General features: G+C 53.7%; 1 protein-coding gene across 3 annotated transcripts in view; it reads left to right on the forward strand.

Moving 5' to 3' along the window:
* NOS1AP (nitric oxide synthase 1 adaptor protein) overlaps positions 1-25211 on the forward strand; it is an 80001-nt gene that overhangs the window by 45913 nt on the left and 8877 nt on the right. For 2 of the 3 annotated variants that reach the window (XM_067532576.1, XM_067532578.1), the window contains exons 3-7: positions 15387-15479; positions 17287-17360; positions 19053-19161; positions 22383-22512; positions 23561-23724. In XM_067532576.1, the coding sequence (XP_067388677.1) occupies positions 15387-15479; positions 17287-17360; positions 19053-19161; positions 22383-22512; positions 23561-23724 (570 nt within the window). The remainder of the gene's footprint in view (positions 1-15386; positions 15480-17286; positions 17361-19052; positions 19162-22382; positions 22513-23560; positions 23725-25211) is intronic. The other variant, XM_067532577.1, reaches the window with a different exon arrangement.

Raw genomic sequence — 25211 nt, forward strand, 5'->3', positions numbered from 1 at the left:
TCGTAAGCTGCAGGCATGGCTGAGATCTGTGTACGATCCAGTTCCTCATCTCCTGGACGTGGGGTTTTGGGTGCCCACTCGAATCTGCACTGTAATGCATGAGTGGCTGCTATAGCAGTGACACAGCACAGCTGGGCATGACTTACACGCGGGAGGCTGAGTGTGGGCTGACCAGGGGTGCTTGCTCTCACAGCGAAGCAGTGTAAAAGGCTGGAGAATTGAGGGGACACAGCTGTCCAGCCAACCCTGGGAATGTCAGAGCTCTAGAATAAGGATTGGGGAGAAAGAAAAGATGGTTTTCTGGGAGTTAGGGGGAGTTAGAGACAGATCTGGGCTGTGATCTGCAGCCTCCCAACATCACGGTGCTGCTAGGACCTGTGTTCGTGGCTCAGTTCCATTGCCCAGCTTGGTCTGCGTTGTGCTGCTGATGTCCTGGGATGCTCTGTCTCCCTCATTCATGGCCTGGAGCCGTACTCTGGAGCACAATGGACAGTAAAAGAGTAATGGGAAGTCTCTGCCACGGCTAATGAGGCCAGGTGGGAGGCAGGTTTCCTTGGCTGCCTCTTAGTCAGCGTCGCCTGGGCCAGTCCCTGCCTGTGCTTGGTGGGGAGCTCTGGCTGGGGTGGAAAAGCCCCTGGCTCAAATAGCTGGATGGCTCAGAGGTGGGGAGCGAGGCGCAGCCAGCAAGGGAAGATTACATGTGCCCGAGAAGAGATTACCTAGGAGAGTAGCAGTGCTGGGAGATGCAACCAGCGCCAACGCAGAAAGCGGCAAAGTGTGTCCGAATGGATGGAGACACACCAGGATTCACTGCCAATTGGCCTCAGGGGCAGGAGGAAAATATAAATAAAAATGAAAGGGGCCCTGTGGTGGCAAGGAATTCCCTTCCCCCTGCGCGGGGGAGGGGGTGAGCAGTAAGGGGTGGCAGGGCTTGGTGTGAGTCTGTCAGCTCAGCGGCATTAGCCAGTAATGCACAGCGCTGTCTGCCGGGAGGGTGATTGACGTGCCGCGCTTCAGTAATCTGCCAGCAGGAGCTGAGCTCTCAGCAGGGGAGCCCAGTGCAGACCCCCTACCCCTGCAGCATGTCAGAGCCCTGACGTCTTGTCTCCGCTAATCGGGCAGCTAAGGCCGTCCAGAGGATGCAGATCAGGACCAGCATGCAGGGGCTGCTGATCAGAAGACACGGTGCTTCCTGCTAAGTCAGGCACAGGATGTGTATTCTCTTGGAAACCAGATGCTCACAGGCTGGCATCCTGGTGGCGCCCTGCGCGTCCCCCTCCCCCCCGGCCACTTCCAAGCTCCATCGCCAGGAGCCTGCTCTGTGCGCATGTCTGCACTGAAGGCGTCTGTCCAATTGCCAGCAAAGTGAGCGCCCCCAGGGCAGGGGAAGGCTCCGCCGTGGCAGCTGGCTAGGTGGCCTTTGGTTGTGGCTGAATGGTTGAGGTTGGCCTGATTCTTCAAGTCACCCTGCCCAGGAAGCTGTAAAATTCCTAGGTAACCCACCAATTAGCGTCTGTGAGAGGCCCATCTGTGCCCGATGCCCAGAGGATATGGGGCGTCACCCCTGCTGAGAGCCGTGGCTCGTTAGCTCTCGCTGTTAGCTCTGGATGGCCCCTGTGCGTCAGCCAAGAGGGTGCCCTCAGGCTGCTGTTTGTTTATGGGCTAGCTTATCCTCTCCGGGGCTTTCCAAAGCTTTGCCCAACAGACCCGCTGCCACAGGGTGTTCTCCGTGCGGCGTGGCCCCTGAGCCAGGGTGGGCGGGGCTGTCGGTTTCTCATTGCACCCTTCGGTGTGTTAAAGCTGCTGAGAGCAAGGGGAGACTTTTTTCTCTAGCTGACGTGTTCACTGCCTCTTCTCCCCAGAGGGAGCGTTTGCACCTTCCTTCCCCAGCAGCGCTCTCCTGTCCTCCCCGTGAGATGCTCACTTCATAGCCTCCAGCTGAAGACACTGACATGAGATTTGCTCTTGAGATCCAGCAAATCTGCTTGCACTATCATGATGGAAGGTGTCTGGTTCTGTCTGAGGGGTCAGCCTCGCCATTGCTTCTCCCAACCCTGAGAATACTAAATCGTGAGGTAGGAAGTGTTTTCTCTTCCTGCTCCTGGCTTTCTGGGTGTCTCCAGAAGGTTATTTTGATAGCTGTCCTCGACTGTATTTGCCCAAAGAAGTGACAGCGGGTAGCATGCATTGATTCTGCTCCCTGATTTTAAACCAATGTCCCAGAATGACTGGGCATCCTACCAAGTGAGAAAGGCCCCTGACTGCTCACGGTCAGTGGAGGCATTTCTCTCTCCCTGCTGTGAGTTACCACTAGCGTGTAATTTTGGAGTAGTTTCCTTGTGTTGTGCAGCCAGTGGAAGCCATGACGCTCCTATTGCTTGCTTTTCCTCCAGGGCTCTCTCTTTTAGGGTCTTGCCAATTTTTCATAGACGTTCCCTGAGATGGAGAATTGGTTGTGTTATTGTGCTCTGTGTTTTCACAGATTATTTTCTTTCTCCTACAGTTCCCATAACTGAAAGTACCAGGTTGTGGCTTCCAGCATAGCTGCTTTTTTTTTAAATCCTGAGTTGTGCGGGGGCCTGGCCTGCAAATACAAATTAAACACACCTTCAGCTCTCGTTTTATAACAAAGTTTAATTCATCACAGAGATACAGCATCTTCTCACAGAGCTGGGAGAATCTCTTCAGACCCATGTCCTCCTATATCTCAAAATGACCTCATCTTGGGTTTGGCTTAAAGTCTGAATTTCCCTGTATGGTGTCCTGGGAAGTGGGAAAAAGCTAGATGTACTGGATGATTCATTGATTCATTGAAAAATGTTAAAGTTGTGCTGATCTGGGCGCGGGTGAAGCAATATAGATCTTAGCATCCATTGGTTTTACTTCACCACATGGCCAGATGTGTCTGGGACATTCTACCTGGGATGTTCATTCCTCTGCATAGGTGGGTTTCTTTGTGATCAGTGAAATTGATGTACGCAGTGACACCCCTCTGTCTGGTACAACCATCATACCCTCCTTGTCTTTGTGTCTAAATAACATCAAGACATTTCCCGAATGGTGTTCCTTTTTCCGTATAAAATCCATTAGTGTAATCTGTATTTCATTGAGCTCAATATCAATAAAATTTGGGGAGATGCTTCCCAGCCAACATTTTGTATTATTTTCCCGAGTTTTCTTAAATATGATGTATGGGGTGTGGTACATGTGTGTGTATGTGAGGGAAAGGGGTGTGTGTGTCGGATTTAAATTCTGTAGCTGTTCCAGATTATTTGAGATTTGCACCCCTAAATACTTTACTACATTTTGCGGCCATGAAATTCGGAAATTTTCACTCAGTTCTTGTCCAAATGGCACAGTTAGATGGACCCCTAATGTTTCTGATTTAACATAGTTGGCATTGAAAGCTAGAGAAGCTGGCCAAAGCCATCAATTTCCTCTATCAGCGATGGAGGAGTTGGGTGTGGAGTACATCAGGTGCATGCAGGTCCTGATACAGGAGAGTATTTACATTTGTGCTTAATTTGAAATATGTGCTGAAAGGCTTTGCTGAAGCAGGGCCCAATTCCTTGACAAGGGTTCTTACCCCTGAGCTTATTAATACAGAGAATGGCTTGCATGAGAAGCATCCTATAATGATCAGGTCTAGAACTATTCATTGTCAGAGCCTACGACTGGTATTTCTCTCTAGTACATCTATCTAGGAGAGTACTGAGGGAAGGTTCTTAGAATAGCATTAAACATTTAAGCAGGAATCTTTCAAGGCCTAGAGCTTTGCTATTTTTCATACCATCTGTGGCTGATCAGATTTGGGATTGTGCAAGAATATCTAAGGCTAATGGAAACACGGAGTGGTTCGCTCTATTTAAATAATGTGGGATTTTTTTTTTTTATTTTTTTTTACTAATGCTGGGTAATCCATTCTGATTTCTAGAACAGGTTGAAAAAATATCTCCGACTTCTTTGGAATGGATAACTATTTACCTCTGCTTTCCTAATGTGGGGGTTGATAAAACCAGGTTGCATTGCTTTAAATTTCTGTAGTGTGAGAGAGTAAGATAGTGTCCCTTTAAATAGTTGGAGAGCCCTCTAGTGGTGTTTGCCATGTTACAAGGTTTAGAAGCTACCAAAACCCAGTCAGAGCAATGATATATTTGTGTGTGCGTGCGTGCAGTTGTGCACCTGTGATTTCTACAGACTGTTTTGTTATGTGAAGAGCAAAAGAGACAACGGTTTCCTAGTCAAAAGTTTATCCCCTTTATTTCCTTTCTCATATATTGTTTGTTCATCTCCCAAGCTAGTAAGCTGGCAGAAGGTTTTATTGGAATCTTAACGATGGAGTTTTCATTCCTAATCTCCTTTTCCAGCTGCAGGCTGGATTTGGTCCGTTCTGCATACTTTTGCCACATACTTTTTGGTCCCAAATGCAGATATAATTTTACTATAAATATATACACTTTCTCTATTAAACTACATATGTAACTCTATCCTTACCAGAATTTTGTGCTGTCAGTTGATATATGTATCAAGTGAGAATATTTCACACATAAGTTTCCCTTTAAAGAAAAATATTTAAACCCTAAACTCAAATAATACATTAAAAAATAATCATGACCAATCCATGAGTCAGAGTTAAGACTCTTGTGTTTTGATTAAATATACATTTCTTTCTACTTTGTATGAATAATGTATTTATTGCATGGGTGGTGTTAGCTATATGGTACCCTTAACTAATCATTTCCTTGCTTTTAAATGCTTGGATTTTGTAAGTGCTCAGATAGGTAGGTATACTTTTGTCACTGAGGCCTGGTCTACTCTAAAAAGTTAGGTCGACCCAGCTATGTTGCTCAGGGGTGTGAAAAATCCATCTGACCTAACCCATCCCATCGGCATACATCGTGTCTACGCTGACATGCTCCAGTGGCGCTGTGCCTCCATAGTCAAGCCCTGAGACAGCCTTAACTCTTCTTTAAACCGAGAAGTTTGAGTTTGAAATAATTAAATTCTTCATATAAACCTTCGATCAAAGATTTTAACTAGTTCTCCTGGCTAGTGGGAGCTTCCCCCCCCGAGATGGCAAAGATGTCATCCATCGGGTCGTGGCCCTGGGAACAAATCAATTGGATTTTTCTTCCTTGATTTTGCGCCACCGCGCTCCCCCCTCCCCCCCCCCCACACACTTTTTTTTTTTTTGCTAATATTTTGGTGAAGTTATATTCTGTTGAATTTAAGGTGCAGTTTTAGACCACAGTTGATACGGTCCTGCTTTTCTGTGGTATCATCAACACCAGGTATTCAGAAATTTCAGACTTTCTGCTTCTGAAAGTCATGAGATTGGTTTAAAAATCACAAGTTTTAAAAAGAAATCTTGCCTTTTCAGTTCTGTGTATTTGACCTTCTCAGATTGGAGCCTTTAGGGTCACACACGGTACATTTTCAAGCTTTCCTCTGCAATCAGGAGGGCTAAAAGCTGACTTTTCATAAAATGAAAGGTGACTGCAGGAGAATCTCCACTGACTCCAGGAGTTGGAGTTTTAAGAACAGCACCAGATGGTGTGAGAGATGGGTGCATTTCAGTATCACACCCGGCTCCACTGCCCCAGGCTGTAACAGGCTGCCTCATTTTATGTCCCAAACTAGCATGTGGTTATTCCAGTGCATACTAAAATCAGCATACTCAGTCATCGTGCTTCACCGTATCAGCTGATTGCCATAGGGATCAGGAAGAAATTCTACCTTCCCCTCCATCCGTTGTGTAGTGACCATAGGGCTCTGTATGCCAGCATCTCTGCTTGCTCAGTGGTACAACTTGGAGTAAATTAACTGCCATAGTTTATATAGCAGATTCCCACAGAGTTTTCAAGCTTTGCCTGAGTGGCCTGTTATGAAAGTGCAATCAATAAAGTAATCAGTCAGCAAAATCCACCATTGCACAATTTCTCCTGCGTCCCCCCCCACAGAGGTTCCCTGGGGTACACATGTCACAGTGTGGGGACCCCAAACTAGTGGGTGGTACTGTTAGTGCGGGGGCTGGGCCTGCAATGTAACCGAACCTGTAAAACCACAGGGTGCAAACCCTGGAGCAGACGGGAGCCCAGTCCAGTTAGCTGGGGTTTCCCAAAGCACTCAGCAAACTCTGCTCCCACTGACAACCAGAGCAAAATGCCACTGGGAGTGGCTGGACCAATCCCACCCCTAGTTTGCATTTTTATTGACTCCACGGTGAGAAGCTGGTTAGCGGTGACCAGAAAGCAACTGGCGTGTGCTGCTGTGTGATTCTGGCACTCCTTCTGGCACTGCGGCTGCCCAGGGTCTCACACGGAGGCAAGGCAGGCAGATTGCAGTTTCCGGCATCTGCCGTGGTGCTGCTGGCTGTGGGAGATGCTTCCCTCCGGTCTCCAGAATCGCACAGAGACTGCGCTGCTAGCTGGATGTTCCCGTCAGTGATGAAAAGTGATGAAAAAAAAAAAAAAAAAAAAAGGCTTCAGCCCTGGCCCCGCTTTCACTACAAAGTAAGCCCCAGTGTCGGCGTTAAGGGCTTGTCGAGATGAACGGAACAGTTCACACCTCTGCGAGCTGTTGGTTCGGTCTGCCTCAGGCCCGGGGAGAGAGAGCGCAGCCTCCATTTACAGCCATCCTGCCTGGGGCATCTTTTCTTTGCAACAATAAGGGCCGGTAGCCCTTTTTTAAGGACTGGTCAGCGTTGGGAGCCCAGCTCTGCCACCATGGGGCAGGTGCGGTGGCTGCAGAATTCGAGGCCGCTGAGCTCCATGGCTCGGTCCTGCCTGGAATTTGCCCCGCCACTCCTGCTGTCTGAGCCGTTCTCTGATCTGTCCTTCACCAACTGGGGGAGGGAGGGGGCAGCTGCCCCTGGGCCCACATTACCCCCTTCTGACACTGCTGGTGTCCTACAGTCACGGGCACTTCCCTGGGCGTTGTTCAGAGCAGGAAGAGTGGGGGGCAGACGAGTGCCTGCATGCTGTTCTCTCCCCCGCCCCCTGACTGTCCTCCTTTCTCGAGTCTGTCCCTCCGTGTCCCTCCTTTGGGATTCTCCTGCAAATACCGCCCTGGGGAGCTAAAGAGGAAGAAGAGTGGCAGCAACAGTTGCTATGATAACTGCATCTGCATTGTCTGCATGGAGCCTGAACAAAGTTGTCTCATCTCTGGACTAGCCGAGGCTGATTTTGCTGGGTTTGCTCCCACGCATCCAGAACCAGGGGTGCAAGAGTCCCACGTGGCCAGCCCCGGGCTTGCTTTCCGCTGGCACTGGCATGGGCCCGGCATTAGTGGAGGCATCTCTGCCTCTTTGCCCAGGACAGTGCTTGGCTGGCATCTCTCTGGCCCACCAGCAGGGTGTGGCTGGTATGAGCCACTGACTCAGACGCCCTCTCTGCACAGGTGTGGCCTGGCCCGGCCCTCACTCTGTTTTGCTGTCCTCTGCTGGGCCATCGGCTGTCACAGACTCATGTCCCAGCTTCTCTTCCTAGCACCCAGATCTCCTGTGGCACCTGTGGACCACAGAAACATCTCAGACTCTAGCAGCTGCCACCAGGACAAGCTGCCCTGGAAAAGCAATGTGCTGCCCTGGGAGGGGGTGAGCAGAGCTTGTTACTGCAAAGCAGCGGTGTCACTCCTTGCCCTACTGCTGCTGTGTTGGATGGTGGACAGGACAGGCTGGGTTCCTGGCTGGGAAGACCCAAACTGGTACCTTTTCAACAGAACACTGACCCCCAGTCAGCACTGCTGCAGTAAGGAACTGGTCCCAGAACAGAGAGCTCCTCGTAGTGGGGGAAGATGGTTTTTTACTCCACTATTTGAACTGGGCACAGGGACCAGGGCCTCCCGGCCACATCACTCAGTGGGGGCTTGACCCAGGGGAATGTGCTTCTGCAGGTGCCAGCATCCCAGAGTTAGATTGGGAAATAGCAAGTGATGCCCTGTGCCAAGTCCCACTCATGTGTGCTGCCCAACTGAGATACTAGTCCCATTCAGTTAGCTGCTCTCCAGAATACCAGTCTCTCCTCTCTCGCATCTTCTTTGGTTAGCAGTTTGAATGTCAACACCCTCCTGCAGAGATGTTACGGCCAGGTGGGATCATTGTATCATTTTGTCCAACCTCCTGTGTCACGCAGGCCATAGAATTTCCCCCACCGATTCCTGCATCCAGCCCATCACTTCTGACTGAGCTAGAGCAGATCTTTTTGAAAGACATCCAGCCTTGATTTAAAAACTCCAGATGACAGCACAGCCCATTCACCACGATAAATTCCAGTGGTGTATCACCCTCCCTGTGAGACGTGTGTCCTTATTTCTAGCTTGAATTAGTCTGACTTTTGGCTTCCAGCCGTTGCACCTCGTTCTGCCTTTGTCTGCTAGATCAAAGAGCCCTCTGCTCTCAGAAATCTCCACCCCCCCATCTCCTTCCCCCGAGCAGGATGACTGTGATCAAATCATCACGGAACCTCTTCTTGAATGGATCGGTAAAGAGGCTGAGCTCCTTCACTCTCTCACCGGGAGGCAGGTTTCCAAGGCCTCAGCTCATCCTTGTAGCTATGAATTTTCAAATGAAAGCAGGAGCAGGAAACTACTAGCTTGGTGACATACCCACACCCAGCCCGGTTCCCTCCCGCTCATTTCTATTGCCCCAATCCACATAGCTATGGAGGCTCCCCAGTCCTACGTGCAATCACCTGTACGACGTGTCCATTGGGTCCCCGAGGTATTACACACGGGAACAGTTCAAAAGAAGGTCGTGTCCTGCCGCCATAGACTGCTGGAGAGGTAGAGAGCCGTTGTTTGCTCTGCAGAAGCAAATCCTGACTGTACGAGGGAACTGACTCTCAGCATTTTGCTGCCTTCCTAGATGCCAAGTGCAACGGAATCAAACCAAAACATCTCTGAGACTAAAACCCGCTGGGGCCATCTCCCCAGCTGCATCAGCTAGTGTCTGAGAACCCTTCTGCTTCCACACCAGCTGCACTTGGCATGACAAACAAGGGAACAGCCTGCCAGTCTGAACTGCCTTTTTATTTAACTCTCTTCCTGGTTTATTTGCCATTAAATTACGGTTAGTGTTTCATTAGCAAGTCCCATGGCGCATGGGGCTTATTCGTATTGCCTTGGCTAGATCTTTGCTTCCATGCTTTGCACATGCATCCCTAGCGCCCAGCAGAGGGATTGTGCTGATGAGCTGCAGGACTGGACGGCTTTCAAAACATTGCAACCCACATTTGCAAGACAGCTCAGCTCCCACTTAGGCCACTAAATGAGGGGCCAGGCTTATGGGGGAGCTTGGCAACCCGGGCTGGTGAACTCCTTGAAGAACATGGCCCACATTACCCACAGCAGGTTTTGCTGGAGATTTGTCACAGCCCCAAGGTTTTGGCCCCTGCGACAGCAGTGCAGAGCACAGTGACCTGGAAACGCTGAACCCTGGGTACGAGTCACTTCAGCATTAGGGCATCCTTGGCTATGGCACTCTGCTGAGCCTCTTTGGAGAGCTTCATACCCATTGTCTCCTGGTAACCTACACCCGGTGCGGCACTAACACTGCCCTGGAGTCACCGCTTCTGTGAGCTAGTGGTCACTTGGGCCCCCAAGCGAAATAAAATCTCAATGACCCCAAGAACCATAGAAATGTCAGGCTGGAAGGGACCTCGAGAAGTCGTCGAGTCCAGGTCCTGCATCACAGCAGGACCAAATGAACCTAGAACATCTCTGGCCGCTGTTTGCCTACCATAAATATTACCTCTCCTGCAGAAGAAGCCCAAATTAATCAGCACTCTGCAGAGCCCATGGCAGGAGATGTAGGGCCCCACCATGTAGGAATCTGAACTCGACTTGTATCATTGCCCTTTAAAAGCAGTGAATCAGAAAGGCAGGTCCTAGCACTATGCAATTCCTTAACTTGTACAATGCACTGCAGATCAACCAACATATAAACTTACATGGCTCTTGCTCAGCCAGCAGCAATGACTTGAAAGTGATTTAAAGGCTTCGGCAGGAGTGTCTCATGGCCTTGCTCTGACAGGTGTGAGAATGTCCAAGGTAATTATGCGAGCAGTCACTTTTCAGGGTTAACTCACATTTCTCTTGCATGGAGTTTCCAGTACAGCGTTAGGATTTGGGGATCTGAAAGGGTTGGTAGCTGGACATGAAGGTGAAAGGTCTTAAATGTGACTCCAGCTGGACTCTTACTGCCTAAGGAGTGTGTGGGTGGGGGAGGATTCTTGTGCTCTGCCCAGGGGAGTCCTAGGTACAAGGCGAAACAGTTGCTCAGAAATAAAAGATGAGAGATCAGTGTGCTCTTGTACAAGAGACCCCTCCATGGGGACTGGAAAACATGATTGCTACAAGGAGCTGGGAAAACAGGAGGAATAAAAATTGATTTAAAAAAAAAATCTTTTAAAAATATCTGATAATTTAAAAATGTAAATTAAATGCAGGTTTGTTTTTTAAAATAAACCTATTTAAAATTAAGTTCTTCTTCGAGTGAGTCCCTAGTGTACTCTGCTGAGGGCAATGCATGCACAGTATGCATCCAAGTCGGAGAATTTGAAAGTACCGTCCGTTGGTCTGCGCACGCACCTAGCTCACCTGGTGCATCTGTCCGAGGTGATAAGGGCAGGGCGGACCGACTGCGACTTCAGTTCCTTCGCAACACCACGTGGTCGCAGTCAGAACTTTGTGTCCTCGCCCCTGATGCACTTCTGGAAATGATGGTCGCACGTAGTTTTTAAACCGTTTTTACAGGATTTTATTTCCTTTTTAGTTTTTAGAAGATTTTAAGAGTTACTAGCTTCAGTTGTTTTAGATAGACTGGGGGTCTTCACACACACACCCCTTGTTCCTCATGCAGGTAGCAAACTGTGCCAAGGACTCCGGGCTTCAAACTGTGCCTCCTGTCCACGGTCCTTCTCGGTCAGCAGCAACCACCAACGCTCCTTCTATTGCCTTGGAGAAGCTCACATCACTGCACGGTGCCATATTTGTCAGTTCTTCCCCAGCCACACCGGAAAAGTCGGGCACTTCGCCTCTGGAAATATCTCATGGAGCTAGCCATAGACCCTCAGGGAATCCCGCCCCTCCTGTACATCAGCCTGATTCAGCGAGGAACATGCCTCCTGCTATTGTGTCATTACTCCCATGTCAGCAGAACCACCCCCATGGACCCTATGCGGGAGGCCTAGTCCGTAGGCAAAGAAGTACACTCAGAAGCATAGAATGAAGTCTTCCTCCAAATCAAAGAAGATAGATGCTCCTTCCACCAGCTTGGCGCAAGGGGATGAAGCATGGTCTAAGTCCCACAGGCATGAGAAAAAGACTCACAAACAATGGGACCTAGTGGTTCGGGCGCCGATCTGCCGGTACCGCCACACCCAGTTCCCAGTGCGGGAGGGTCCCGAGCCTTGTGGGGTAAGACCCCAGTGCCAGTTCCCATGGCCAGACAGGAGAGAGTGCCTCTCACTCCAGAAATATCTGGAGCTGTACCTTCTCCCCAGGAGGTCTTTGCCTTCCTGGCTCTGGAGTCACCCCCTCCATTGGGCCCTTCTACCTCTAGAAAGATTGTATCTCCATCCCCAATAAGGGGTCACTCCACACTGATATTCTACGCTCTTCTACCAACTCCAAGGATAATGCCTTTAGAAATGGGAACTGCCTTCTCCTCCTCTTACCACTCGGAATAGGGAGAAGAACCATCTTTAGCTCACCACCCTTATACACCGCAGAACCTACTTTATTGATGGCAACTTTGCTCTAGCCACCATGGAGCCTCTGGCAGTGTATGCCGTGGGCTGGGGACCCCCACAGTCTTCATCAGATCCAACCTATTGGGGAGTCTGGGCACAGTACCCTCAGAACACACCCAATCTGCAAGGGAACCGTCACCTGCTTCCTCCTTGAGGGACCCTTACACCAGACAGACAGACAGACAGACTCAGTGGTGGAAGAACTTTTTAGCCCAGTTCCAGCAGTTCTGCCAGAACCGTCAAGGTTCCCCTCTTATATTCTGATGAGGCGGTAGCTGCATCACCACCTTCCCTGCCAGATGACTTCAGGCAATTCCAGGAGCTGTTAAGGAGAGTCACGAGGGAACTCCAGATCATTTTAGAAGAGATCCAAGATTCCCAACACAGGCTTCTGGATATCCGTCACCTCTCGGCGCTGGCGAGAATAGCATTGGGGGTAGCTTTGTTAATCGGCAAAGGAGCAGAAAAATGTTCCAGCCAAAGGCTCCGAATTTCTTTTTTTACACCCTCCTTGTAGTTCAGGCTGCTGCAGAAAGATCAAAACAGCAGCACCCCCAATCTAGTGGATTGTAAAGTGTTCTCATCTTCCAGCCTGCAATGCAGGATCACAAACTAGCAGGCATGGGGAGCCAAATATGATTTCCTGAATTACAACAATTTCGAGGAGTTTGCTGATAACCTTCCACAAGAAGATCGTGCTCGTTTTCAAGCACTTGTTGAAGACAGGGAGTTAGTGTCCAGAACCGCCCTTCAATCTGCAGTAGAAGCGCCTCTGGAGCCATGGCTACAGTGATAGTCATGCATAGAGAGTCCTGGCTCTGCTCTTCTGGTTTTCCTGAGGAGGTCCAAAACACCACTGAGGGCCCTCCCTTTCGATGAATCCCATCTTTTTAACCAGAAGACAGAGGAGGCACTACATGCACTAAAAGACTCCAGGGCCACTCTTCATTTGTTGGGCATCTGCACACTCACCCTATGGAGAAAATTCCACCGACATTCATCCACACAACGATACAGGTCTCCTCAGCTTTATCCACAGAGACCTTATGAGCCCCCAAGGAAATGTCAAAAGATGCAAATGTCTCTCCTTCCTGGGCCTCTCTTGCAGGCTTCAACCTCACAAACCCAACCTCCAGTTTAGAGGTATTTTTGAGACAAGCTCAAGAACTGCTAACCACTAGACCTACCACCTCATGACCCCCCTACCACCATTGGAGTTCATGTAGCATTCTTTTCCCACGTTGGAGTGCAATAACAGCAGACAGGTGGGCATTGATTATCTTCCACCATGGCTGTACTATTGAGTTTGTCATGCTACCTCCTCCAAAACCCCACTCCCCATCCCCCTTGGGGGATCAGTCTCACAACAATATTCTCACCCAACAGGGAGCATTACACACTTTCTTCCAGAATATCAGGGAACAGGATTTTACTTAACTTACCTCCCAATCCCCAAGAAGAATGGTGGGTGGAAACCGATCTTCGGCTCCTCAATCATTTCATCCACAAGCTCAAATGTCTTACAGTCACACTGGCAGCGATAATTCCGTCCTCAGATAAAAGGATGTGGTTTACAGCTTTTGATATGAAGGACACTTACTTTCACTTTGATAGTCACTCTGCACACAGATGCTTCCTAAGATTCATGGAGGGCACCTATCATTTCCAATATAGAGCGCACCCCCTTTGGGATAGTCACTGCTCCCAGAGTCTTCAATAAAACATTCTCCATCGTAGTGGCCCAGGTCAGGTGTTACAGCCTACTCATGTTTCTGTATCTCGATGATTGGCTCCTGGCCTTGCCCTCTTTCAGCTCTTTGTTTAGACCTCCCCAGCACAAATCACAAGGGCTCCTCCTTAGACCCCAGCCATGCAGAGACAATCTGGTCTCATCTGTTCCCCATTCACGTCAAATGCTCCCTGGAACTCACTGACATCAAAGAGACAGTTTTGCGTCCAGCGGAGCACAAGATGACTTTGGGGGCTTTGGGGCTCGGGGTCTCAGTGTCTTTTGCAGATCTGCCCCAGCTGGCCCCTTTGTTGACCATCTTAGCAGAGAGGCCAGGGATCGGGTCTGACCACCCCTCCCCTGCAGAATGGGGTGAGGCGTGTCAGTGGTGATCAGCCTGTGGGCTTGCCCAGCGTTTGTTCCTTCGCTCCAGTCTCCCCTGTCTGTCCCCATGGAGCGGGGCTGGCGGGAGGCAGTGGGAAGGCTTCAGAGCTGTGGTTCTTACTGCACTGCAGTTGCTGTTCTCTCTGATTCGTCTGCATCTCGTGTCACCATCAGTGGGCGTTAAGTGGCTTGGGGGCTGTTATCATGACATTACAGGCTGGAGCAGGAGCCAAGTGCAAGCCGCTGAAGTCAGTGCACCAGGGCACACGGCTAAGGGCACAGTCTTTGAAGCGGGGCTGGGATTTGCATGGGTGACTAACCAACACTCTTTGATCCGGACCTTTTCTCCTTGCAGGGGGATTGGTTCTGACTCACACGGTGCACCAAATTCCATTTCCCCGGTGTGCCCCTGCAATGGGGACAGCATGTAAGGGTGGCTGTGCTGCCCAGCTCACGTGGAGTGTGTGTGTGGGGAGGGAGGGGGCATGAGCAATGAACCCCTGTCCTTTATGCCATACTTCGCTGCCTTCTTCTGCACTCAGCCAGCACGCAGCACACCGTGTCCTCTGGCATGCACTGGAAGGACAGGGCTGCTGCCCCTCAGTTTAAGGCATGTCAGTTTGTTGGAGTCAGGCTGTGATTTCCATTGCGGAGGCCAATGTACCAGGGTTCCCACACCGTGCCATAGGATGCACCACGTCTTCCTAGAGATCATCCCATGGAGCCCCAGTCCATGAACCCGCCCCCCCCATTGGCCGTTGCACAGATCCACCTCTGCCCCCTTGGTGCTCAAACACCATCCTCGCACTCAGCTCAGCAGCTGCCCTGCGAAGATGTGAGTCGGGGATGTGCTTTGTGTATCTCCCTTTGCCTCCAGGCGCCTGGGGCAGAAGACAGCAAATGCTCCTGGGGCGGCTAGTGATTCCTGGCCAGCAGTTTGAAAAGCAGTTGGGGGGGGGGGGGGGATAGGGGAGCATTGGATATGGACTAGCCCTGGGAGGGGGTGTGTGGGGTGGGTTAGCACCCCGGTTCCTGAGTGACTTGCTGGCATCTTTGTTCAGGTCCTTGTTTCGCTGAAGATTTGCAGTAAAAATGGATGATGAATATAAGGTCCCATCTCCCACGAAACGTGTCACCACACTGCAGCCAGCCGGGGCTCTCCTTCCTTGAGTTTCCCATACGGGCTGCGCTGGGAATGGGATACTGGCGGAGTGGCATTGTGGGTCCCAGCTGCTACGGCATATTGTGTATCAGTGTGTCCCTCTCATTTGTGTTGTGTGTGTGAGAGGAGAACGAGAGAAGGAGAGTGAGACTGCTGCTGCTTGTGCACTAGAATGTGTGTGTTCTCCATGTGCACAGGGGACTGTGTGCACACGTGCGTACAAGAACCTTCCTTCGCCCCTTTGCCCTCCACCCCACTGCCCAGTGCCGGCTCTTGCGTGCTGTGGGCAGACACCAGGCCACTGGGTGGGCGCCCGCAGAGACAGTGCAGGAGTTTAACTGGCTTTTCCTTTGCTTCCCAGTATGAGTTCAAAGCCAAGAACATAAAGAAAAAGAAAGTGAGTCTCCTGGTGTCAGTGGACGGGGTGAAGGTCCTGCTGAAGAAGAAGCAGAAGGTGAGCAGCTGAGGCCCCCCTGCCCCCTTCTGAGCTGGCACTGCCTGTGTGGCAGGATCCCCTCTAGCTGCAGGGGCACGTCTGGGCTCCTCTGTCCCCAGCAGCCCCTTAGTGCGCATGGGGCTGTGGCTGTCGCGGGCGCCAGGGTAGGCCCTGCCAGCTGGCCTTGTGCTGGGGCAGCGGGGTGAGGGAGTTGTCCTCTGCAGCCGGGTGCAGAGTTCTGGCAGCTGCTCCTGTGTGTGGAAAGGGCCTATTCACAGAGGCTTAGCAGGGAGCTGGCCGTTGGGCCGGGGGCCCCTGCTGATCTGTGCGGGTAACTCCTTGCTCCTACTCCAGGCCTGGCTCCAGTCCCCAGCTGTTTCAATGCAGGGGTGGCGACACGAGGAGCTGTGGGCGATACGTGAGATGCCCGGCCTGGCCTCCGGGGAGTCTCTTGTCCAGGCGGATTTGGAAAGCACCTGGCACACCAGGGGGTCTGCCCCACGGAGAACAACAGTCCAGGCCCCTGGCAGTGTGGCGGGCAGCTGCGGGGCCGCGCTGCGTGTGGAAAGGCCCAGGGCTGCAGGAGCTGCTGTGGGTGGGGATTGAGGGGTTCAGCAGTCGGGTGGGGAGCCCAGGGTTGGCCCGGCAGGGGCACTGGGTGTGGCAGCTAAGGGGCATGGCCCAAGTTGTATGTGTGGATTCCAGGGCTGGAATAGCTGGGGGTGGGGCAGGACCGCGGCGCATCAGCAGAGCTGTCTGTGGGAGCCAGCACAGCATCCAGCTCTCTGCCGCGCTATCCGCTGGTCGGGTCGATAAGCGCAGAAGTGCCCTCGCCAGCCTTGATTTGCCTCTCTGAGCTATCAGTGCCTCGGCGCACGGGCCGGCCCAAGGGAGGCCCACAGCTCACTGGGCGCCTGCCCGCCAAGTCAGAGGGGCAGACCTGGAGGGAAGGCAACTGCAGAGGAGGACCGGAGCGATGCACAGGGCATGGTGGGACTGGATCCAGGCCAAGCGCTGTACAGAAGGGGTCATGACGATCAGAAGCGGATGGAGGACAGGATTTAGAGGGCCGTCCGCAACTGGGGACAAGGATTGGGTGACCTGGGCTGTAGCTGATTCCCACGGCCTTGCCCGCTCTGTGTCAAGCCACAGTTAGTGCTTGGGATGAAGAGAAGCCGACTCACCTTTGGCCCAGTGCCACAACCCTGCCCTCGCGTGGCTGAATCACCCGTCCATTCCTGTAACGCCAGCGATCTGGGACATGGGGAAAACAGCTCCAGCACCTGTCTTCTTCCCTTGCTGTTATCTCACGGACCCCGTGTCTCTGTCCCTACCTGCCGCTCTGTGGGATTTAATTCTAGACATCAACTGATTTTCGATGCAAGCCTGAGACTGAGGTCTGTTGGTGCCAGTGTGCTTTGGGCCTGACTCCCTGCTGCCTGTCTTGCAGGCTGACAGCAGCGGGTTCTGCACCCGGGTGCGTTATCTGCGAGCACTCAGGCAGGGCGGGAGAGGCGGAGGTGATGTCTCTGGAAACCCTTGTCTCTTGGGGAATGCAGTGCCCAGGGTAGAGATGGTGTGCGGAGAGCAGGGACTTGGGTGTGCACATGGGGGGCTGGAGAGAGGAGATGGTTCTTCCAGAAGGCCCCAGCCCAGCAGAAAGCGTGGGCCATGGAGCCGCACAGGCAGCCCGTGGAGACAGGGAGGAAGGAAGGGCTGTGATTGTCCTGATGCCCCTGGGGGCCCTTCCTGGGCGGGTCTCCCCGTACTGCGTCTGTGCTGATGAGCGAGCTCCAGGGACAGCATCTAACTTGCTCATCTACAGCTTCCTTCATTGCAGAAAAAAGAGTGGACCTGGGACGAGAGCAAAATGCTGGTGATGCAGGATCCCATCTACAGGTAAGAGCACCTCAGGGTGGCCTGGAGCTCCCCTGAGCTATGACGCAGCCCAGCCAGTGCAAGCTCTGACGTGCAGCCCCCTGGGTCCCGTACAGAGAACCTGGAGGAGGATGATCTGCAGTGCAGGTGCTGGGATTTTAGGTGCAGTTTCTCCAGCAGAGATGCCTTCCCAGCACAGCCTCCCCTGTCCCATCGGGGTGCCTGGAGTTTGCACTGGCCTTTGTGAGCAGTGCCCGACTGCTCTGCATTCACACGGCTGTGTTGGGCCTTGTGGTGCTGCAGGAGGAGACGGGCCTCGCCAGCTGGCAGGGCCCAGTTCTCCATTTGCACTGGTTGAACTGCACAGCTCCTGGCGAAAGACACATGGCCACATCCTCTGCCCACAGCACTGTCAGCGTGGAGCCATGAGGGGCAATGCCCTGGGAACCCCAGGGAGGGTCTCTGTTGCCGCTCTCCCACTGCACCCTCCTAGTGCCTCCCGCAGCGCAGCCTGACAGCGCCGTGCCAGGCACTCCTGGGCTATGCCTGCCCTCCCAGGTGGCCAGTCCGGAGGGCTCTGACCCTGGGGCTCGATGGGATCCTGCCCTCAAGCGGGGCTGGCCAGCAGAGAGCCAAGGGGGAGGGGGGGCGCAAATGGTCCAGCTGATGTTCAACAAGATCCTTCTCGTCTCAGGCCAGACCAGGTGGTCCAGCTATGCTGCCACGAAGGACTCGCGGCCGCGCGTCTCGGAGCCCGGCTGTTGGCTCCAGCCGCCAGGCTAACAACAGCCACGTAGGTGCTGGGCTCGGGCTGGAGCCGGGTGCAGATGCCCGGCCAGGGCAGGGTTCCAGAGCCCTGCAGCGCACTCTGCAGTCAGTTGACCTGGGCTCTGAGAGCCATTGCTGCGGGGGTTTCTTTGCAGGGCAGAGCGAGTGGGGGCACGCGCCGAGACGGGTCTGCACCCTGGGGCTGGCCCACCGCTCTGCCCCACTAGGGAAGGAGGCCCCCCAAGGCCTGCCCCGGACAGGCAGCCAGATCGGAGCCAGGCCCGGGAGTCACTGTGATGAGCCTGGTGGAGAGGGATCCCCGCTCGCTGAGCAGGGATTAGAGGCGCCCGCCGGTGCCTCTCCACACCTGGGGCAGGGGAGTGGAGTGCTCTGGGCCCCCGTAGGCCTCACACCAGCTGGGCTTTGTGGCTGGGACACTGGGCTCCTGTTATGCCAGCACCTGCTGCCCATGGCAGGGGGAAGGACAGAGCTCCGGGCTCTGTGGGGTCAGCACGGGCTCTGCACGTCACCGCTAGCCTCTGGCCTGCCCAGCATTCGTAGGCAGCTGCTGTGGGGAGCTCCTAAAAGTCACCTGCCCCAAACCACCCTCTGACCAGCATGGGGGATGGGCCCAGGGTCTTCCTTCCCACTGCTCCACATCGCTGGAGCTGCAGTGGCAGGGCTGGGCTGGAGGGTGCTGCAGGCCCGAGGGCCGCTGACATGGGCCGAGCTGTCGGCCAGTCCCAGCGCGGTGCTGGTGCTGATGGGGCAGTGGGGCAGCCCAGGAGTGGGAGGCGGCGGGGCTGTGCTCACCATCACCATCCGTCACTGCAAGCATCTCCTGGTGCCTGCCAGACACGCAGCATGTGTGAGGCCTTACCGGGCCACTGAGCACCACAGCCGGGGCTTGCATTGCGGACGCTGCCCTCCCTTATTCCCCTGCAGGATTTTCTACGTGTCCCACGACTCCCAGGATCTGAAGATTTTCAGCTACATTGCCAGAGACGGCTCCAGCAACGTCTTCAGGTGCAACGTCTTCAAGTCCAAGAAGAAGGTATCAGCTGGGGGGTGCCTGGTCTCTGGGAGGGTGCTGGGGGTTTGACTCAAACGCACCCTGCCTAGGCAGTGCTGTCCTTGCCCCAGGGTAGGTGCCAGTGAATGGCTGCTTCTCGGACACCCTGGAGCTACCGGATTCTCCCTCCCGCACTGGGAGGCTGTGGCAAGGTGGGGCCGTGGGTGCTGTGCCTGTGGGGATCAGCCCCCTGCCCGCACGCTCAGCCGCTTCCCCCTGCTTGGTGGGCCAGGAGCGGGCTAGGCACTGTCCTACCCTGTCCTGGGCATGGCCAGGGGGTCCCACGCTGGGTCCTCTCCCAGCAGTGGGGTGTTGTTGGCACTGCCTCCCAACTCGTCACTGCCTCTCTCCCCGTGCAATGAGCAGGGGTGCAGACGCCAGCTGACTGACAGGGTGGAGAGTGTCTCCATGGCACAGGAGCAGCAATGCACGGGCTCTGCTCCAGGGAGCTGCCATTCCCCAGGCCTCGAAGGGCTCGGCTCTGACCAGCCTGGGGGACCCCTTCGGGCAGGACCATGCTGTCCTGGCCTGCTGTTCTCAGAGCGCTGGGGCCACCACCTCTCATCTCCCCTCGCCCAGAGAGGTAGGCAGCAAAGGAGAGACGGTGCTGGGGGGGGCTGCACCAGGACATATGAGATCTAGTGCTCCCCCCGCGGAGCTGTTACGGATGGAGGGGCTGAGCGCTGGGCAGGTCGCCGCCGCGGGGCCAAAGCAGGACAAATGCCGTGGTAGGCCCGATGCAGGTGGAGACTGGAGCTGAGCTGGGGGCAGGGCAGAGCCTGGCAGCGGGGCACAGAGGCTGGGTCTGCCCTGGGCCTTTGGGACGGAAAGCACCCGCTGTTGCTAACTCCGATGCAGGTCCTCTGCCGGCAGCACTCGCATCTTAAAGTAAGAGCCTCGCTGGGTCAGGGCCTTACAGACCATGGAGCCCAGGCGACCCAAGATAGATTGGAGCCCCCCTTGAGACGGACTGGAAGGTGATGTGACCCGTCCCGTGCCCAGGGCAGCCAATTGAAAATGCCAAGGTCAGGGCAGGCTGTAAAAGGAGAGCAGATTTTCCCAGCACTGGTGGGTGACACTGAAGTCAGGCTTCCCAACCAGCCACAAACTGCACTTCTGAATCCCCACAGAAGCCGGTATACAAATGCACACAGCCCCCTTTACTGCATTCCAGTTCCTGGCTCCCAAATCAGCCAGTAGGTCCAGTAAGGAGACCAGTTATTTAAACTCTATGCTTTTTACTAAAAAGGTTCCCTCTGACCCCAAGGGGTCAGCCACAGCACCAGATCAATATAAGTTTGGATCTTACCCAAAATACCACGCTGCCAGCCAATCCTTTAGTAACTAAAACTAAAGGTTTATTGTAAAAAGAAAGAAATAAACCATAAGAGAAATGTTAAAGGATTAGAGCAATCAAATACATACAAATGATTGAAAGTCCATATACATCAGGTTTTTAGAAGAATTGTGGAGTTGCAGGCTTGTATAGTTCCTCTGGTGTGCACCCAATATCTGGGTGGGTCTCAGTCCTTTGTTTCACAGCTTCAGTTCAGTTGTAGATGAGCTGATCCAGAGGTAAGTTGCTACCTGAAGCTGAACAGGAACAAAGACAAAATGGTTTCTGTGGCTTGGCCTTATATAGCCTCTGTCCCTGACCATGCAGTCTTGTGGAATATTACAAGAACTAAAATGGAGTCCAGAGTCACATGGGCCAATCCTGGTAACTCTTCAGGTATGCCTTCAGTTGCTTCCTGGGCCCCTTGTATCCATGAGTGTCTTAATCGGCCATTAAGCAGGCTGTTGTTCTGCCACCATCCTATCTGGGGTGTTGCCCAGGCAGCACGATTTGAAATACAGATATCTCAAATATATCTATAGCTTCCATTTCACATATTACACATGAACATAAGTATCATCATCTGACTTAGCATATTATAACCTTTCTAACAATACCTGACATGGCGTGTATCACATGGATTATTATGATTTTGACATACTGATGTCAAACAATATAACAAATGCTCTCCCCCACCCCCCATCTACCTAGCATGACAATATATATTTACCATATCAGCATCAAACATATCAAAACCGCTGTAAACTGGCAAGATTTTTTCCCAATCTCTGTTAAGAGGAGCTGGGCTTCCAGAAGGATACAGTTTCTGCTTTTCCAGGATCTGGAGTTGGATTCTGGCTTTTTTCATCCATTCTTGATGAGCTTTTTCTCTCATTTCATCTATTTTTTGGAATCTGACAATTCTTGCCTCAGATTCTAGTCTCAGCCTTTTGAGTTCCTCCTCATATTGTAGACGCTGTTTCTCTCTCACGGCTTGCTGCTTGCTTGCTTTACCTGATTGTGAATCGCTCATCTTAACTGACTTTAATCTTTAACACTCTCAATATCAAAATTTGGAATAGCGTGAGGTTCTGATCCAAAACCCGTGCCCAGAGTAGCCAACTGATAATGCCATGGTCAGGGCAGGCTGTAAACGGAGTGCAGATTCTCCCAGCACTCCCAACGAGCCACAGACTGCACTTCTGAATCCCCACAGAAGCCAGTATACAAATGCACACAGCCCATTTTACTGCATTCCAGTTCCTGGCTCCCAAATCATCCATTAGGTCCAGTAAAGAGATCAGTTCTTTAAACTCTATACTCTTTACTGGCGTCAGGAGAGCATGTCCAAGCGAGACATGGGTCTGTACCCTGGGGGGCCCTGGTATGCCTTCAGTTTCTTCCTGGGCCCTTTGCCTCTGTAAAGGTTTTGATGGGCTATTAAGCGGACTATTGTCCTGCCCGCCTCTCTGTCTGGGGTATGTCTTATACAGCATAGTTTGAAACTCCGGTACATCAATATGTCCATGACTTCCATTACAGATATAACACATGAACATAAATATTGCCATCTTTCTCAGCGCATTACATCCTTTCTAACGGCACCTGAGATGGCAAGATCTTACATGAATCGTTATGATTTTGACATATTAATGTTACACAATACAGTAAACGCCCCCCACCCCCGCCAAGCCAGCCCACATGACAGGTGCTTGGGACACTGTCCCTTGCAGAGCCCCGGGCCCAGCTCAGCTCCTGGGGGGTTTTGGCCCCCGGCTCCGTGTGTGGCCAAGCCTCCTGTGCGGCAGCTCTTTGGTGTGTGGGTCCCTGTGTCTGTCGTCATAGCTCTCCACTTTCCTCCACCCAGAGCCAGGCCATGCGCATCGTCCGCACCGTGGGGCAGGCCTTCGAGGTCTGCCACAAGCTGAGCCTGCAGCACACCCAGCAGGATGCAGACGGGCAAGAGGACGGCGACAGCGACGACTTGGGTGGCCCAGGTACGCAGCAGCCACAGCTGGGGGAAGGATCTGTGCGCGGGATGCCTGAGATACCCTGGTGCCGGGGGCCCCTCCGTTTATGCATGGACTGGGGGTGGGGACACAGCGCTTTGCGGAGGGATGTCATGGTCCCCCAGGAACAGCATGCCGGTGCCTGGTATGTCAGGGGATCCCGCATTATTGACCAGCTGTGCCAGATGCTGCAGCTTGGGGACGAGAGAGGCTGGCTATGGGGAGTTCCACAGAGGCTATACAGGCTATATATGAGTGTTTCCCTGTCTCTGCCCATTCCTTCCCCTGTTAACCCTGTGTGCCTGGGCCGCACCGCGGTGACTGACAGCGCACGCCTGGGGGCACGTTGCCCATCAGCAGGAAGCCAGAGACAGGCTGCCTGGGCACAAGGAGCTGCTGTTTTCTATTGCAGTCACTGAGCTGACCCCTTCCTACTCCAGGGAGAGGCTCTCGGGACGCAGCTTGGCTCAGTTGCTCTGCAGCACCTTCCCCACAAGGGGCGTGTTGATGTTCTGTGTCCCTCCGACACAGCTGGGCACCCCCGGCTCCAGCAGCTTGTGCAGATTTATTAACAGCTCACTTAAGTTTTTGCAACAGTTCGCATGTGACCCTAGACATCAGTGTAAGTCAATGCCGCCCTGGGGGCAGCCGGGGACCTGGAAACGGCCCCCTCAGAGAGACTGTCTCACTCTCAGCTGGAGGCCAACTGAATGGGACACGTGGTAACCACGTGCTCCAGGGGGGCACCGAGCAGAGAGACCCCCCAGCACGCACTGTGCCGAGAAGGGGCCAGGGAGACAGCGGGCACAGTCCAGGGAACTGCCATGGTGTGTGTGTGAGAGAGGCCGGGGCAGACATCCACCGGGCCCCAGTGAGCCTCCTGGGGGTCAGGCTTTCCCTGCCAGGATGATGTACAGGTGCTTCCCCCACAGAGATGAATGGGCCTTACCTGCTAGCCACGCCGGCATTACCTCCCCCTGACGAGCTGTGTTGGGGCAGTTATGTTGTCCCATCTTACATTGCCATCCCTTCCCAGCCTGCCACCCGCCCCGAGCTGAGAAGGCAGCCGCCCCCACGGAGGAGACCGACATTGACGCGGTGGAGATCCCTCTGCGAGGCAGCAACGTGCTGGAGTTCAGCCGGGGGGTGACAGACCTCGACGCCATAGGGAAGGACTCGGGGCCCTATCTGGACATCAAGGTACACCAGGCGCTTGCCCCAGCCAAGAGCAACTGTGCCCCCAATGGCAGCCCTGGGAGACCTAGTCCAGGCCCCAAGCCCCCGCAGACAGGGTGGCGTCAGGAGAGCATGTCCAAGCGAGACATGGGTCTGTGCCCAGGGGTGCCCTGCCGTCCCCACACAGCCGCCCCAGAGCTCCCCACACTCCTCCCGTGACACACATGGGTGTCGCCACTGTCCCAGGGACCGATGTGTTGGCACGCTGCCCCTCCATGGCGGGGAGGAGACAGACTCATGTCTTGCTGTGGGGCTAGCACAGCCTGTGGGGTGTTTGGATGGCCGAGATGGGATCCACCAGCATGGGCCGAATCTGGTTCAGCAGGACGTGTCTTTGTGACGGCAGCTGGCAGAGTCACTGCTCTGCCCAGGCGTTGCCAAAAAGAAGCCGAGGAGTGGCCAGACCCCACAAAGCAAGGAATGCCCCTTCCCGGAGGAGCTGCCCTGCAGACGAGCTGCACAGTTCATGGCCATGGCCCTTCACTGACTCTACTTCCCCATGGGGCAGGAACCCTGCCACTCCCTCAGTTAGCCCCCCGGCAATAAAAGAAGCTCCTAGTCACTGGCTCCCCCTTATCCCATTCTCCCCCCGTGTCCTCCCGCGCTCAGCCCCTCCCCAGACCCTGCACAGCTGCCGTCCAGCCACGAGGTCGTCACCGGGTCACCCCCTCGCTCCCTTTGCCCGTGGCATGTCCTAGCAACTCAGTGAGGTTGGATTCCCAAGGGAAGCGGCAGGAGCCCCATGCCAGAGGTGACTAGCTCGCAGTGCAGCCGGGGCATCTGCTGGGCATCTGCTGGGGCTGAATCTAGAAAGGGGGAGACAGCCCGGCCCTTGGCTAGGGCCGTCCCACCAGCTATGTGATTGTGATGCTCAGCACATCCTCCAGGGCCACACAGACATTGAGCACGATGCCTCCAACACTCACAGGATGGCCAGATGGATGAGTGTGTGAGAGGACGGACGGACGGATGCATGTGGGGATGGATGGACAGATGGGTGTGTGTGAGGACGGATGGAGGGATGTGAAGACAGATGAACTGATGGGTGTGGGTGAGGATGGAGGGAGGGATAGAATCTGTATCGTGAGGAATTTTTGCTAAGAACAAATGGGAATTAATTAATCTGAGGCCAACAAACTCATTTCACGTGTTACTGGAAGGAGCAGGCTGGTACCCAGATCCCCAGTGCTGAAACTGCCCCCCCCCCCCCCACACACACACACGAGGCCCCCAGCTCCTTTCCCCCCAACGGTCTCCTTCCTGATGCTCCCTGCCTCCGCGATGGGTCTGACTGGCTCCTGTTGGCAGGTTCATGTTCTGGGGCTACACATTCATTTCCAGACTCCCCCTTGGCTGGGCCCACAGCACAGCCTGGGTCTCAGCTGTTTGGGAAGGAGGTCGGCTTCCACTTGCCCCGCAGAGACTCCAAGTGCCACGGAGCCGCCACCGCA

Source organism: Emydura macquarii, unplaced genomic scaffold (genome assembly GCF_026122565.2).
Source record: "Emydura macquarii macquarii isolate MOO-44397 ecotype Brisbane River unplaced genomic scaffold, CSIRO-AGI_Emac_v2 contig_3287, whole genome shotgun sequence".
Lineage (NCBI taxonomy): Eukaryota > Metazoa > Chordata > Testudines > Chelidae > Emydura > Emydura macquarii.